This window comes from Thrips palmi, unplaced genomic scaffold, assembly GCF_012932325.1.
Source record: "Thrips palmi isolate BJ-2018 unplaced genomic scaffold, TpBJ-2018v1 HiC_scaffold_5, whole genome shotgun sequence".
In the NCBI taxonomy this organism is placed as follows: Eukaryota; Metazoa; Arthropoda; class Insecta; order Thysanoptera; family Thripidae; genus Thrips; species Thrips palmi.
The window spans coordinates 607,077-621,872 of record NW_023144632.1 but is presented as its reverse complement, the minus strand read 5'-3'; the positions used below and the strand labels follow the sequence as shown (position 1 = coordinate 621,872).

The following is a 14,796-nucleotide window of genomic DNA, read 5'->3' as shown; positions in this document are numbered from 1 at the left end:
CGGAGCTTCCTGAAAATCACTTATCTTTAAGGCGTTCCAGTTACGTTCCTAGACGTTAGAGCCCAAATTGGAGTAGACGATCCCCTGCATACAGTCCCTGCCAACAAGTGTGCAAAGTTTCAAGACGCTGCGACCCTTGATTTCTCCGTCGTGCGGTCTGGAAAATGTCAAACACCGCCAAAATTTCGAACTTTGGGGCGTCGCGACGCCGAAACTATGCGTCGCCGGGCAAAACGGTTTGACATGGTGCCTTACCACATCGATCACTATCAATTGACGAAACAAAAATTTTGTGTCTATGGTCTGAACCTCGGAAATGATCATCCAATAAATAGGACGTGAGCTGCAGCCATGAAAGCGCAAAAAATTTGGTTAAAAAATTTGTTTCTATTTTTGCCTTTTGAAAAAACAAATTCAAAATCATTCTTTTTGCATGCCCGTGGTTCAGACCATAGCCACATGTGTCCTGTTGAGAAATTTTCAAATCCCGTGCTCGAGGCTCAATCCAGAGAGGCGGAATCGTGGCAGGAGTGAGACGAGGTCGCAGAAAAATGAAGAGCACTGGCGCTCCGTCTTGCCATCGGTACCTCACCCTCCCATACTGATTTTTCTTTTCTTTGATATAATTTTGAGCCACAAATAAAATATCAATCGAATACGTAGGTTACTTTTTGGCTGAACGATAGCGAAGCCCGTTACTCCTGTGGGGTTGAAAAGTTTTGTCTGTCTGTCTGTCTGCGTGCGTGTGTGTGTGCACTACTCCTCCTGAACGGCTTGGCCGATCTGGCTGAGATTTTGCAGGGTCATTAGGTATGTCCTTGGCTCGCCACACACCAAAATGCAGCTTTCTATCTCAATCCATTCGGTCATATCAGCCAAAAAACACTTCAAAAACGACAGAAAAAGGACAACTTTTTTGGTACTTTCAACTTTTTGTCAAGTTTCATATCGTTTCATATGTTTTTGAGGCTGCTGATGACGAAAATAGAACCCGTTCGGGCCACCGATCGAAAGTTAAATCCCATTGGTGTAGATTTTGATGACCAAATACTATTTTTGGAGGGGATCACGCCCATCTCTACGGCCTGCCTAGGGAAGCAGCCTGCCGGAGGCAGGTTAGCGCCGCAGGCCAAGGTAGCACTGGTAAAACTAAAGCGTAACTCTATGCTTGAGTCAAGCATAGAGTTATGCTTGAAGACGTTACGCTTGAAATCAAGCATAGGCTAGAAATTCCCCCATGCATTTAGATGGGGGAAATCTTGGCGGATGAGCCTGTTACGCTTGATTTCAAGCGTAAACTGATTACGCTTGAAAACAGTGGGTAATATTACGCTTTAGTTTTACCAGTGAGGTGAATACACCAGGCGTGGATGGTCGAAACTGGCGCAGCATCGCGAAGCCTGTTACGACCAGACACGGTCTGGCGTACACCTACCTTGTATTGGCGACGAGGATGAGATCGAATCAAACATCATATTGACGACGAGGATGAGATCGAATCAAACATCATATTGGCGACGATCATGAGATCGAATCAAACATCATTTTGGCGACGAGTATCAGATGCAGAAGTATATTCGCCAAATACAGTGCAGAAAATCATTGGAGCTAGTACAACATGTTTCGGTAATCCACCTGGAGATAATGATGAATCATCAACGGACGAAGAAGGAATGTTTGTCAATAGAACAAAGGATACAACTACTGTAGAAAATCTGCAAGAGGATGATGATGATGACGATCTCAGAATAGTTTTACACCAGAAAGATGACAAACTTTTAGGTTCCAGATTGCCAATCAAGGAAGAGGACATGGAGGTCGACCAGACAGAAGACGGAGATGTCAACAATGATCAGCGGCAACGCCAGACTACATCTGAATCAGACGGTGCCGGCACAAGCCAACAGGGACAGACGGGACAGCAGTCCATTATTATTCCTAATTACACCAATTGAGAGAACGATTGACATCAATTTTGTAAAGCCAGATTTGGTGGATTACATTTTCAACCAGATTGATTTCAACCAAATACCCCCGGAATCCAGACTGCAATCGGGGGCAGTTATAAAAGTCTCGGTGCTGTACAACAACATGATGCTGGAACTGGGTTCGGGGACCGTGCCCTTGCGAGAAGATCCCGAAGATGATGATATCAACACCACCGTCGCCGTGATAGCTAAGTATCGAGAGAACATGGTCGATCTGGCGACGGGGGTGTTGAGGTCAAGTTGGAAAGATGATTCCATTTCTGGCCTGTATGGCGACAAGGATATAGAAAGATACGATCCTTCCATGCGGTTCGTCACCATTCCTCATATCAAACTGTTTGAGTACAACACAACTACCATGTGGGGCAACCACAAATGCTCAAAGTTGATGCAGGAAGCCTTTCATGAACTGAAGAGGGATCCCGACGGCACGTATGGCAACCTCATACGTGTGAGCCGGAGAGGGTACAAACCGATAGCTGCATCAAATGTCCGAGCAGTCATTCGATTTGTGAGAGCTGGACTTGGCGGCATACTCTGTGAAAATACTGAAAGAGTGCTTATGTTTCTCTTCATGTCGATCAACTGTGTCAGTTGGACAAGGCACCCCAGGTCCACATTTGACTTTCCGTACTATGGCTATGCTGGTGCCATGTACATTCCACTTGGCTACAAGGATGAGAGACCAAACATCATATTGGCGACGATCATGAGATCGAATCAAACATCATATTGGCGACGATCATGAGATCGAATCAAACATCATATTGGCGACGATCATGAGATCGAATCAAACATCATATTGGCGACGATCATGAGATCGAATCAAACATCATATTGGCGACGATCATGAGATCGAATCAAACATCATATTGGCGACGATCATGAGATCGAATCAAACATCATATTGGCGACGATCATGAGATCGAATCAAACATCATAGGTCTGGCGTACACCCACCTTAAAAATAAATACGCAGTTTCGTCTATGCACGGGATATGTAATTTTATATTCGGACCATGTTTCCGCTCACAAGATACAATAGCGGATCAAATTTACTTCTGGAACCACCCTGACGATGGCTGAGAACTTTCGTTCCTTTCGGACCACTATCACGAACTGCGGGGAACACTCCCCCAGTTCCACCCGCCGCGCCGGCCGTGGCTCTGGTCACGCCTTGTCGTACAGCACGCGGTTGAGGGCGGCGTGCAGCTCGAGGTGGAGCGGCTCGCCCTGCAGCACGGGCGCCCTGACCACGAAGTTGGGGCGCGCCTCGAGCCACACGGCCATCTCGGCCGGCCGGCGCTCCACCACGAACACGTGCTCGCCGTCCGGCAGGCGGGGCGTCAACTGCGGCTGGCCGAGGGGGTCTCGGTAACTGGGCAGGTGCGCCTGCAGAGGAGAGGGCGCCCTCACAGGAAAAACTCTACAAAGAATCACTTCGTAAAAAGAAGAAAATGAAAGCATTGTAAAATCTTTCGAAGAAATGCTTCGTCTTATACAAAGCAAAATCCTTCGTCATACGAAGCATTTCTTCATGATGGAAGCAATTCTACAATGCCTTCATTTTTTTGTGGTTATGAATCAAATGCTACGTAGCTTCCAAGAGTGCTGTCGAAATCTTGCAAAGCTTGGGAAAATATTTCACAGTACAAGTATTCTCCGGCTTTCATTACGAACACTCTCGCATCGCAAAAGAAAAAGTTTGTGAGTTGTGAAGTCCAGAACGTTGCAAAGCATTTTCCGTTCAAGTTACTAAGTAATAACCCACAATGCGGAAATTTTGGGAGTTCGTAATAAAATGCCAAAGAATACTTCGCAAGGATGTTATGAAGCCACCATGCAATAGATTAACAAAAAAAAGGGAGAAACGCTACGACGCATTCGTCGTCATAAACTCATTCAAAGAACGTGAAACGATTTCGCCACGTTACAACATTAAAAAAAGTGGTTTTCACTGATGCTACACGTCATAAAGATCAGGAAAATTCTGTGAACAGTTTGTGATGATTTCCCGTAGCCCTCTTGCCAATATTCTCCGTATGACCTTACAATACGGGGTCAGGTTCTTCAATGTCACTCTGAGAAAAAATGACGGTAAATCCTGGATATTTTTTTTGCCAAACTTTACCGTACTTCAAAAACCAGTATCCACCGTACAGTCTACAGTATTTTCCCTACTTGTTATACAAAATGTGTCGTAGTTTTTTTTTATCAGTAGTTACCGTTCTTTCGTACAGTGCATGCCGTAGGAAGGACCAGATCTGGTCCCATCAAAGGCCGCTCCCAAGAATTGTCCACATCAGGATCTTGAAAAAAGGGGGTCGACCGACTGAAAATTTTTATTGCACCTTTCGATAGGTCTCGTCAAGACCTTTCCAAGGAGTGGTCGGAAGGGGGGTCCAGGAGTCCGACTTCGCAAGTTATGTACATCAGAATCTTGAAAAACGAGGGTCGACCGACTAACATAAATTATAGCCGTTTTTGATAGGTATTAAAAGAACGGGATTGCCGGGTAAAAAAGGACGGGATTCCTTGTAAAAAAGTACGGTGTTGCCTGTAAAAAAAGTACGGTATTGCCTGTAAAAAAACGACGGTTTTGCCTGTTAAAAAAAAGTACGGTGACGTCTGGAGTAATCAGTACAGGATTTACCGTGATCTTTTCTCGCAGTGGTGTCAATAATTTGGAGGTAGCTTGGGTACCCCGAGAGGATCTTTTTTCACCAATGAACTAGTGGGCGCAAATGTCTACGGAGATAATTGATATTAGGGAATGGGCATTCGCACCTGCCAGATACGCACCTGCTGTCACTGGGGGTCACAAGACCTCACGAGAGGATGTCGTGGGTCTAGCGGGGATGTTTCGAAGGTCGCAGGGGTGCGGCGCACCTTTCAATAGTCATTTCAGAGGGGTTGCCGAGGGTCTCAAGTGGCTGTCGTGGTGGCCTGCGTAACAGTGGATCTCGCGGCTGTCTTCGCGAGGGTGGCAGGACTCGACTCCACGTTTTCCCCGTGAGGTCAGTGGCACTCCCTCGAGTACTGCGAGTCCCATGACACCCACTCGTGAGGTCCCGCCACCCTCAGTGGTGGCGGGAGCCTACCTCGTGGGCGCGAACGTAAATTACAAAACACTTATTATCTCAGTAACTAGACGTTTGCGCCCACTACTTCAGTGGCGAAAAATGATCCGCTTGGGGTGCCAAAGCTTTGTACAAATTATTGACACATCGAAAAAACTCACCCTGTATTCTCCGCCGCAGGACTTCACAGTATCCTCCGGACGACCGTACAGTGTTCTCCGCAGGGCTCAAAAGTCCTCCAGAAGACTGTTTGGTCCTACCGAGAAGACTGCACGGTCCCACGGAGAATAAGGGCTACGGAGAATCTTCGCAAAAAGGTTAACAGAATTTTCCAAAGCTTCTCGCCATTGATGACGCCGACGGTTGGCCCAACGCTACACGGCAAAAACGGAACCTGGTTTTCCCAGGAAGCCTATGGTTGAGACATAGGCGATTTCCAGGAAGCTCCTGGGAAAACCAGAAACCGTTTTTACCGTGTACGAACGCCTCGAGCCAACTTACGCTGCTGACGACTTGGCCGTCCGGCCCCCTGGCCAACGAGCCCCACGCGCGGCGGTCATCCGCGATGCCCGTCACCGCGACCGCGCTGCTCGCCTCGACGGCGTCCTGGGGGCGCCGCATCACCAGCTGGAAGCCCAGGTCGGTCCTCTGCACGTCCACGCCGACGCGCACCTTGCTGCCGGAGGGCAGCACCATGCCCTGGTGCCCGCAGACCCCGCCCGCTGGAAAAAAAAGTGACACAATGCTTCAGGGCTACGCTCAATGTGAACGTTGGAAGGCTGCACGAACATCATGGTGGTGATTCTCCATAACACGAAGGAAATTCGTCAAAATATCCGTATGATGTACAGGGGATGTTCAAAGCCAAGTATTATACAGTCAGCTACCCTTAATTGGATAATTTTGATCACAACACATGGAGAATCTTCTGTCTCTCTACGACTTCAAGAGTGTTGTGTAGATGAAAAGGTAACCCGTAGAATTTTGGCATTTCAACCCGAATTTACCGCGTGTCTGGAATCACCCTGTTCTACGGTACTTAAGGCGCGGTAACGGAGCCCGTGATAGTGAAAATGTTCCATATTATGGTGGTGCAGCTGACGTGGTAACATACCATTGAGAATTCACTGCACGTAATAGACATTTTGACGAATTTCGTTGGTATTATGGTCAAAATTTCCACTATAGTATGTTGGTGCAGCCTTTCACCGTAAGACATTAACAGTGTGTGATGCGTTTAAGGAATCTCCCAGGAAGCGCCTCGCCCCCTCACAAAAGAAAAAAGACCACTGCGGTACACTGTAAAAAATCCGTACTAGTTCGGAAAATGGAAAGATGAATTTAGTACGGAAGTAAGGGAAGGTGGGGTACCATGTGACGGTTTTTGTTAAGTGCCCGTCAACCCAATACTACCAATCACATTCCATCCTTAAGTAGTCATGTGAACAAAATGAATCTTCAACTTAAAATTTCTGTTGAGATCTCTAATTTATCTGTTTTGGTTGCTGAGTTATCCCGAGTTGAATGGGCCAAGTCAAAGTGTCACTTCGTACCCCACACGGTTAGCGCGACTCCTTGAAAAACAAGGACGGTTTTTGAAAAACAAGGAAATATGGAACACTTCAAGGAAGTTCCTTGGAAGTGTGCTCCCATTCCAAGGAGGCTCCCTTGTTTTCCAAGGCCAGTTCCTTGTTTTCTTGGACTCCAGACAAATTCCAAGGGCCCGCCTTGTTTTTGGGTGCACTTCCAAGGATACGCCTTGGGTGGTCTTGCCGATTCAAGGAACCGCCTGTTGTCCGCAAACGCTCGAGTTACGTCGTCGAGCACGTCATGAGGTCCCCGATGACGTCCCCCTGGGGTTCACCATGACGACCCCCATGTTTCACTGTGCCGTTGAGGCGGCCGGGTCTCACAGTGGCCAACGCCGAAGTCCGTTTTCTTCTACGTCCAGTACTTTCGGAGATACGAGGACGTACCACGAGGCCGCCGTCCAGGCGGAGGAGGAAGTGGTGATTTTTTCGAGGCCAAAGTAGCTCTGGCCACGACCTATTTGGTGTCCGGGGCTTTGACTTCGGAATCGGATTAGGGGGGTGCCGGCCCACCTCGAAACCAAATTTGGTCAAATTCCGGCCAGCCGTTTGCCCGGATGGCGTCAAACATCATCCAATCAGCAAAAGAAGTCCAAAATTCAGCTGTTTGACGCCATCCTGGACAAACGGCTGGCCGGAATTTGACCAAATTTGGTTTCGAGGTGGGCCGGCACCCCCCCTAACCCGATTCCGAAGTCAAAAGTCCCGGACACCAAATAGGCTCGTGGCCAGAGCTACTTTGGCCTCGAAAAAATCACCACTTCCTCCTCCGCCTGGACGGCGGCCTCGTGGTACGTCCTCGTATCTCCGAAAGTACTGGACGTAGAAGAAAACGGACTTCGGCGTTGGCCACTGTGAGACCCGGCCGCCTCAACGGCACAGTGAAACATGGGGGTCGTCATGGTGAACCCCAGGGGGACGTCATCGGGGACCTCATGACGTGCTCGACGACGTAACTCGAGCGTTTGCGGACAAACAAGGCGGTTCCTTGAATCGGCAAAGACCAACCAAGGCGTATCCTTGGAAGTGCACCCCAAAAACAAGGCGGGCCCTTGGAATTTGTCTGGAGTCCAAGAAAACAAGGAACTGGCCTTGGAAAACAAGGGAGCCTCCTTGGAATGGGAGCACACTTCCAAGGAACTTCCTTGAAGTGTTCCATATTCCCTTGTTTTTCAAAAACCGTCCTTGTTTTTCAAGGAGTCGCGCTAACCGTGCACGTAGTACACTATGTGACAGCCTTAGTGTACCATGTAACAGTGGCCTTTTGTCAGGGTTTGAATCCTATTCAGCGTACCTATACTCAAAGAATGAATGAAGAAGTCTTCCAGCTTTTTATTTCCGTTGAGTTCATCAATTTATCATCTTTGGTTCCCGAGCAATGAAGGTTTTAGTTATTAGTGTACAAATGTCATGAGCTGAACACATTCAACCGGGTGAATCGTGGAATCCCATAGCGAATGACAGTAGTGTCACATGGTGCCCAGATCAACAGTTTAAGGGGAAACAGCAATAACGCTCAAAGTTTATGCCGTAGAGAATCGAGCCAAAGCTTATTTTGCGCCTAAAACATCAAAAAAGAACATCTTGCAGAGCATATGTCCTTCAAATGTATTTTAAAGGTGAAAAGCGGACGCGGCGGGAAATAGAAAAAGTTTCCAATGACCTATTTTAAGACGGTTTCCAATTCTGATCGCTACCATTCCCGTATTTTTCGAAGGAGAGTCACGACCTATTGCACGTCGATTCTCCTTCATGATACCTTCCTTTGAGTCTTCTTACCGCTGTTGGATAGCAAGCCGTTTGGGAGAAAAAGCCAAAGTCACATAGTGGCCGTGTCACATGGTACCCCACCTTCCCTTACGGAATGTCCGTACTTGTCCCATAAGAACTGAACGTAATCACAGGGTGAGTTTTTTCAATGTGTCAATAATTTGGAGGTAGCTTGAGCACCCCGAGAGGATCTTTTTTCACCAATGAACTGGTGGGCGCAAACGTCTAGGTACGGAGATAATTGATATTTAGAAATGGGCATTCGCACCTGCCAGCTAGCCACCTGCTGTCACTGAGGGTCACAAGACCTCACGACAGGATGTCGTGGGTCTTGCGGGGATGCAACGAAGGTCGCAGGGGTGTGGCGGACCTTTCAATAGTCATTTCAGAGGGGTTGCCGAGGGTCTCAAGTGGCTGTCGTGGTGGCCTGCGTAACAGTGGATCTCGCGGCTGTCTTCGCGAGGGTGGCAGGACTCCACGGTTTCTCCGTGAAGTCAGTGGCACTCCCTCGAGTACTGCGAGTCCCATGACACCCACTCGTGAGGTCCCGCCACCCTCAGTGGTGACGGGAGCCTACCTCGTGGGCGCGAAGTTAAATTACAAAACACTTCTTATCTCAGTAACTAGACGTTTGCGCCCACTAGTTCACTGGCGAAAAATGATCCGCTAGGGGTGCCTAAGCTTTCTACAAATAATTGACACATCGAAAAAACTCACCCTGTAGAAGTTCCGTAGTAGGTCAGGTACAGACAGTCCGGGCAAATTATTGACCAGACATGTTCCGTAATTTTTCCGTACTTTTTTCTCGCAGTGTACTCACAGTTGTAGAACTTCGGGGAGATGGAGCCGATGAAGGTGGTGGTCCTGAGGCGGTCGCAGCCCTCCTGCACGCGCACCCTGGCCACGCGGTCGGGCCGCTCCTGCAGCCACACTGCTATGTGGTCCGGCACGCCTCCAGCGGCCGGCCGCCGCTCCACCACGAACGTGTGCTCGCCGCCGGGGAACTCCTGCTCCGGGTAAGGCCCACCGCCATCCTCGCTCGGCAGGTTGGGGTCGCTCGGCTGGAGCGGAGATCGAAGTCAAGTCTGGCAGCCTCGAAGCAACGTCCGTTGTTAGGAGTTAATATACACGGTAAAAACGGTTCCTGGAGACTTTCTTCGAAAACCAGGTTCCGTTTTTTACCGTAAAGTACGGTTTCAATGCTCACCGGTGCGTTGCCGTCCCAGAAGGCGCTCCAGCGGATTGTCTTGTCGGTGGGCGACAGTCGCCAAATCATGATGGAGGAACTCTTTCTGCTGTCAGTTGGACACGTCAGCTCGAAACCGAGGTTCGTGAAAAGGCGCGTCCCCATGACAGTGACGTTCACCTACAATGCAGTGACAGCGCTCAGAGAAACACAAGCATGACTTTAGACAATGTCGTTGGGGGTCTGAGCAACCAAAATGCACACTCAGACCCTATGGAATTTTTGTCTCTTCCTTATTAAGTTTGTTGAGCAGACGTATTGTGTCCTATTTTCTCTATAACTATGCACAATTCTGATCGATTTAAGACAGAATTGTCAATAGATCATGTAGAAATTAAAAAGAACGTTGCAAATGAGAAAACGTCAGGTTTAATGGACCAAATACCCTATGTTATAAACAAAATCGTGCAAAGCAAAAGTGAAAATGCTTCAGTGCATCCCTTCTACTCTACAAATCGAAGAGTGTACATGGTATGCTCTAACTGGAGCATGCCTGCAAGCACGCTCTAGCTAGCGCATGCCTGCCAGGCATGCACTAACTAGTGCATACATGCCATGTACACGCTAACTGAAGCATACATCTAGTGCATAAGGGATAGGGAGTTGTCTGCATCAGGAAGCGTGTACATGGCATGTATGCGCTAGTAATTGCATGCTTGGCAGGCATGCGCTAGTTAGAGCATACCATGTACACTCTTCGATTTGTAGAGTAAACCGTGTCGGTCGAATTGCACATGATCGCGACGGTTTAGGCGGGAAAACGGTTGACGCGGGTGAATTTTCCGGTGTTTCGCTTTATTTGGAAATTACATTAAGCAACAGCTTAAGCGGGAAAACGGTTTAAGCGGGACACAGTTCATGTGGGATCACAACGAAAACTTCCGTGGTTTGGTACGGAAAATGGTGTTCGGAAAAGGCACACGCTAAAACTTTTTTCGAAAAGCCCCGCCGAAAATTCGGCGTAAATAGCCTTCTTCGGCGGACTACTGTCGCGCCGCGTCTAAGTTCGGTGGAATCACCCGCCGAACGCCGCCGAAAGCTGATGACGCGGCCGATGAAGGTCCGCCGAAGCTCGGTGGGAGTGCCCGGGCCCATGAGGCTCCGTTGTGCTTCGACGGCCTTCCGCCGAACGGCTTGCCGTCCATGTTCGACGCTCCATCGTCAAATCAAATATAATTGGGATTTTATGTAACAGGACACGAAATATACTAGCAAGGCAACGTAAAATTTCGCGTAGAATCTTATTTTGGGGTCAGTTGTGTAAATTGTCCAAGGATGTCCCGGTTAAAAGCGGATATGCAACTCAGAGCTTGGTTATGTCAGCCGTGACGTGCGCCTCGCACCGTGCTTCGACGGCAAACCCCTGTCGCGATTCACGCCGTATTTTTGGCGGTATTCCTTCGAAGGTTCGAGAAAAGTTTTAGCGTGCACGGACCTTCCGTACTGGTTCTTTGTGACTGGTACGGAAAACATGCACAGAACTTCCGTGGTTGAAAGGTACGGACGGTCCACGTAAAAAATTGACCAGACACGTTCCGTACGTTTTTCTTCCAGTGATGCACTGTAAGTATTACGTTTGCACGCAAGTGGTTACGTTTTTGGCAAGTGATAAAATGTCAATACGAGGCTGAGAGTGTGGAAGTTTTAGGCCGATTACTCGGAAACTAAATGTGGTATCACTATGACCGGGGTCTCAAAAGATTCAAAATGTGATCATCTTTTGATCGAGCATAACGCGAGCCCTGTAGGCCGATCTCTTGTTTTAGAAAACATGGCAAAGACTGCGAGAAAATATGTGCTCTTATGATGAGTCCTCATCAGAGTCAGGGAAGGACTCGTCGTCCTACAGAGCTCATCTTATGCCTAATCGATGTTAGTATCTTTTATCTTTTCTATCCCCGGCCATAACGACCGGATGCATATCTTTCATGCATTGCTTGTAAACGTAGGTGGACGCTTGGTTTAATCGTACATCCACCCAGGTGACTTAACGCATTACGGCTTGACAGTGCGCTACAGTTCATAGTCGAGTGTGGGTGTACCTTCACTCTTTCTCCCGGGGCCAGCGAGTCGCCCTGGCCACGTGTTCCGGCGGCCGCTGAACATTGGGACGACATGGCACTCCAACTTATCGGGACCTGGAACAAATTAAAAACATTGTTTGTTTAAATCTGTGTCATATTTTTTTTTATGATCGGCACATTTCCCGTGGTGTTAATTAGTTTGTACTCCATCTATTGCCTGAATTTTGACGCGCAAGAAGGATAATACTCCAAGGGTTTACCTTAGATTTCGGCCCAATTTACCGAAGAGTTTTCGCTAAAAGCTAAACGAAGATATTCGGCAAAGGAAAGACACACTCTTGAATCAAAAACAGGGGGAAAACGGAACTGCAAGATGCAACTCAAGGAGGTGTGATTTTTGAAGAAAGCTGCACATTAAATACCCTTCTAATGAACATTAAGGTGATAGAACAAATTATGACTAAATGAGGTAGGAAATGGGGGGATCTACGAGCCCGCCTCCAGCAGTTGGCCCGATCAGTATCTTCGAAAAAGGGGGTCGACCGACTGGAACATTTTATTGTGATTTTCGATAGGTCTACACTGTTAAAAAAATCGTAAATTTACGACATTTTGTAAAACAATTATGTCGTTTTTAATTAAACGACATAATTGTTTTACAAAATGTCGTAAATTTACGACTTGAGTCGTAAATTTACGACATATTTGTCGCTAATTTTGATAGGGAGACGTTCCGTTTTGAAACGAATTAAGTCGTAAATTTACAAGGTAGGTTTACGCCAGACCGCGTCTTGTCGTAACAGGCTTCGCGATGTCTCGCTGCCTGTTCCTCCAATCCACGCCTGGCGTACCTACCTTGGCCTGCGGCGCTAGCCTGCCTGCGGCAGGCAATGGCTTGTCCGTTGTCGGTTATTTTTTAACTTGTTGGATGCTGGGGGGCTCCCCCCAGACCCCCCTACATTGTAAATGGAGTTGTTTTATCTAAAAGATAACACGATCTTGACCCTTGTCATTTTTTTTGGGGCTGGGGGGCTCCGCCAACCCCCTTTCCCCAAAGTCGGGTTTTGGGAAAAGTTTTTCGTCTGTTTTTTGGTGTTTTTTCCCCTATAACCCTGAACGGCTCGGGTCTGGTGAAAATTTTAGGTGTGCCGGCCGGCAAAACGCGAAAGTGTAAAACCACCTAGCTCGACTGGGTTCAGTTTTTATAGGGGGAAAAACACCAAAAAACGGCAAAAACAAAAGACTGCAGATAGACCACTTTTCAATGGAGAAAGGCTTGGGGGCGGACCCCCCCCCAGCCTGAAAAGGGTTAAAGTTTACGGGAAAGATCGTTTTTCTTGTCTCTAAAAAGGCGGTCGGGGAGCCCCCTGTTCCTAAAAATCCACGCCGGGACAACCTTGGGCCTCCCGGCGGCAGGCTGCCCCCGGCGGGCCCAATGGTACGCCGGTCGTGGATTTGGAACTTGGGACGAGGGGTCCCAACCCTACTGTAAGGAGTTAGTATATATTACCGAATAAAGAATATGGGGACCTTGGTCACTTTTTGGCTGAAACAAGGAATGTTACTCAAAGAGGGGTGACACAGTTTTGACTAGGCTAATCTGGGTTTCTGGCTGTTTCGGTCTTTTTGCCGCCTTTACCCTCCTGAAGGGGCCCCCTGGTGAGTTTTAAAAGGTATGCCCCGGAAACCACGCGAAATTAATCCTAGTTTAAAGGGTTCAGTTTTTATACGGACATAAACCTAAAATTCCTGCGAAGGAAACCTAATAGCTTTCTGCTGAAAACCAAAGTTCTGTACGGAGAAGGGGTTGGGGCGTTAGCCCAGCTTAAACAAGTTAAAAAGGGAAAGGGTAATATCGTGTTATAGGGGTAATATAGAGGAATTTTACAATGTAGGGGGTAGGGGGCGGAGAATTAACAATTTAAAAAAATAAGAGGAAGATAACCCTTCCTCCCGTAGGAGGTAGCGGGAAGGTGGGTCGCCCGTGGGAAACAGGCAGCGAGACATCGCGAAGCCTGTTACGACAAGACGCGGTCTGGCGTAAACCTACCTTGTTAACTTGTCGTAGCGGGGGGGCTCCGCCCCCCAGCCCCCCCTTTCTCCAAGACAGAAGTGGTCTATCTGCAGAACTCTCTATTTTTCGCCGTTTTTTAGGTGTTTTTCGCCTATAAAAACTGAACCAGTTGAGCTAGGATGGTGAAATTTCGCGTGTGCCGAGCCAAGGACATACTTAAAAAGTGTGCAAAATCTCACCGAGATCGGCCGAGCCGTTCAGGAGGAGTAGTGCGGACAGACAGACCGACAGACAGACAGACCGACAGACAGACAAAACTTTTCAACCCCACTGGAGTAACAGGCTTCGCTATCGCTCAGCCAACAACTTAATCGTTAGTTTACGAACGATCGTAGTTTTTCTAAGGAATATGTCGTGCAGTTATGACTTCAGTCGTACATTTACGAATGTTTTCGTAAATTTGAGTAATGAATCGTAAACGAACGACACAAATCGTAAATAAGCGAGCAAAATTGCAACTTTTCATCAACTTTTCGGGGATTTCAGATTTCTAAATATGTAATCGCGATTACGACGTTGTCGTAGAGAAATGATTTTTTTGTCGTTCAGTTACGACGAAGTAGTTTCAGAACGATTTCTGTCGCTATCAAAATTAGCGACATTTTTGTCGTTAATTTACGACAAAATTTCTGACAGTGATACTCAGATACATTCTACTTGGAACCTTCCCAGCAAAACCTGGTGAGACTTTATACCTGCACACAAAATCTATGTGTGTATACTGTGCGCCCGAGTGGGTAACCGTCCTTAATCAGGCTTCCAAATCGCTTTCGATCCACATGGCTCGATGTCGCGGTGGCCGTGGTGGCGAGCTGGATCACTATTTGCGGGCCTGCCTTCCTTTCCAAAGCTATCAGTCGTGTCCGCGGCACCTGCCGGGGAGGCCCCCTCTCTGCCTCCCACTCCTAGCAGGCGCGGACTGCGTGCGAGTAGTGGGGGCCTCTCCGCATGCGGTGCCAAGGCCATGGCAACGACCTGCGGCAGGCGGGCCGGCTGCCACGCTGCTTTGGCTCACAAGTCGCACA

General features: G+C 48.1%; 2 protein-coding genes across 2 annotated transcripts in view; both read right to left on the bottom strand.

Annotated features, from left to right (window-relative positions):
- Positions 1 to 14,796, bottom strand: part of LOC117650398 (alpha-1-macroglobulin-like) — a 104,873-nt gene that overhangs the window by 89,221 nt on the left and 856 nt on the right. The gene's annotated exons all lie outside the window — the stretch shown is intronic.
- Positions 1,327 to 14,606, bottom strand: LOC117650400. The gene is made up of 6 exons (XM_034393818.1): positions 14,467 to 14,606; positions 11,716 to 11,811; positions 9,635 to 9,793; positions 9,248 to 9,488; positions 5,570 to 5,790; positions 1,327 to 3,380 (listed from the first exon to the last, which is right to left on the bottom strand). Exons 2-6 carry the CDS (start codon positions 11,788 to 11,790, stop codon positions 3,159 to 3,161), a joined length of 918 nt encoding a protein of 305 aa, XP_034249709.1. The 5' UTR covers positions 11,791 to 11,811; positions 14,467 to 14,606; the 3' UTR covers positions 1,327 to 3,158.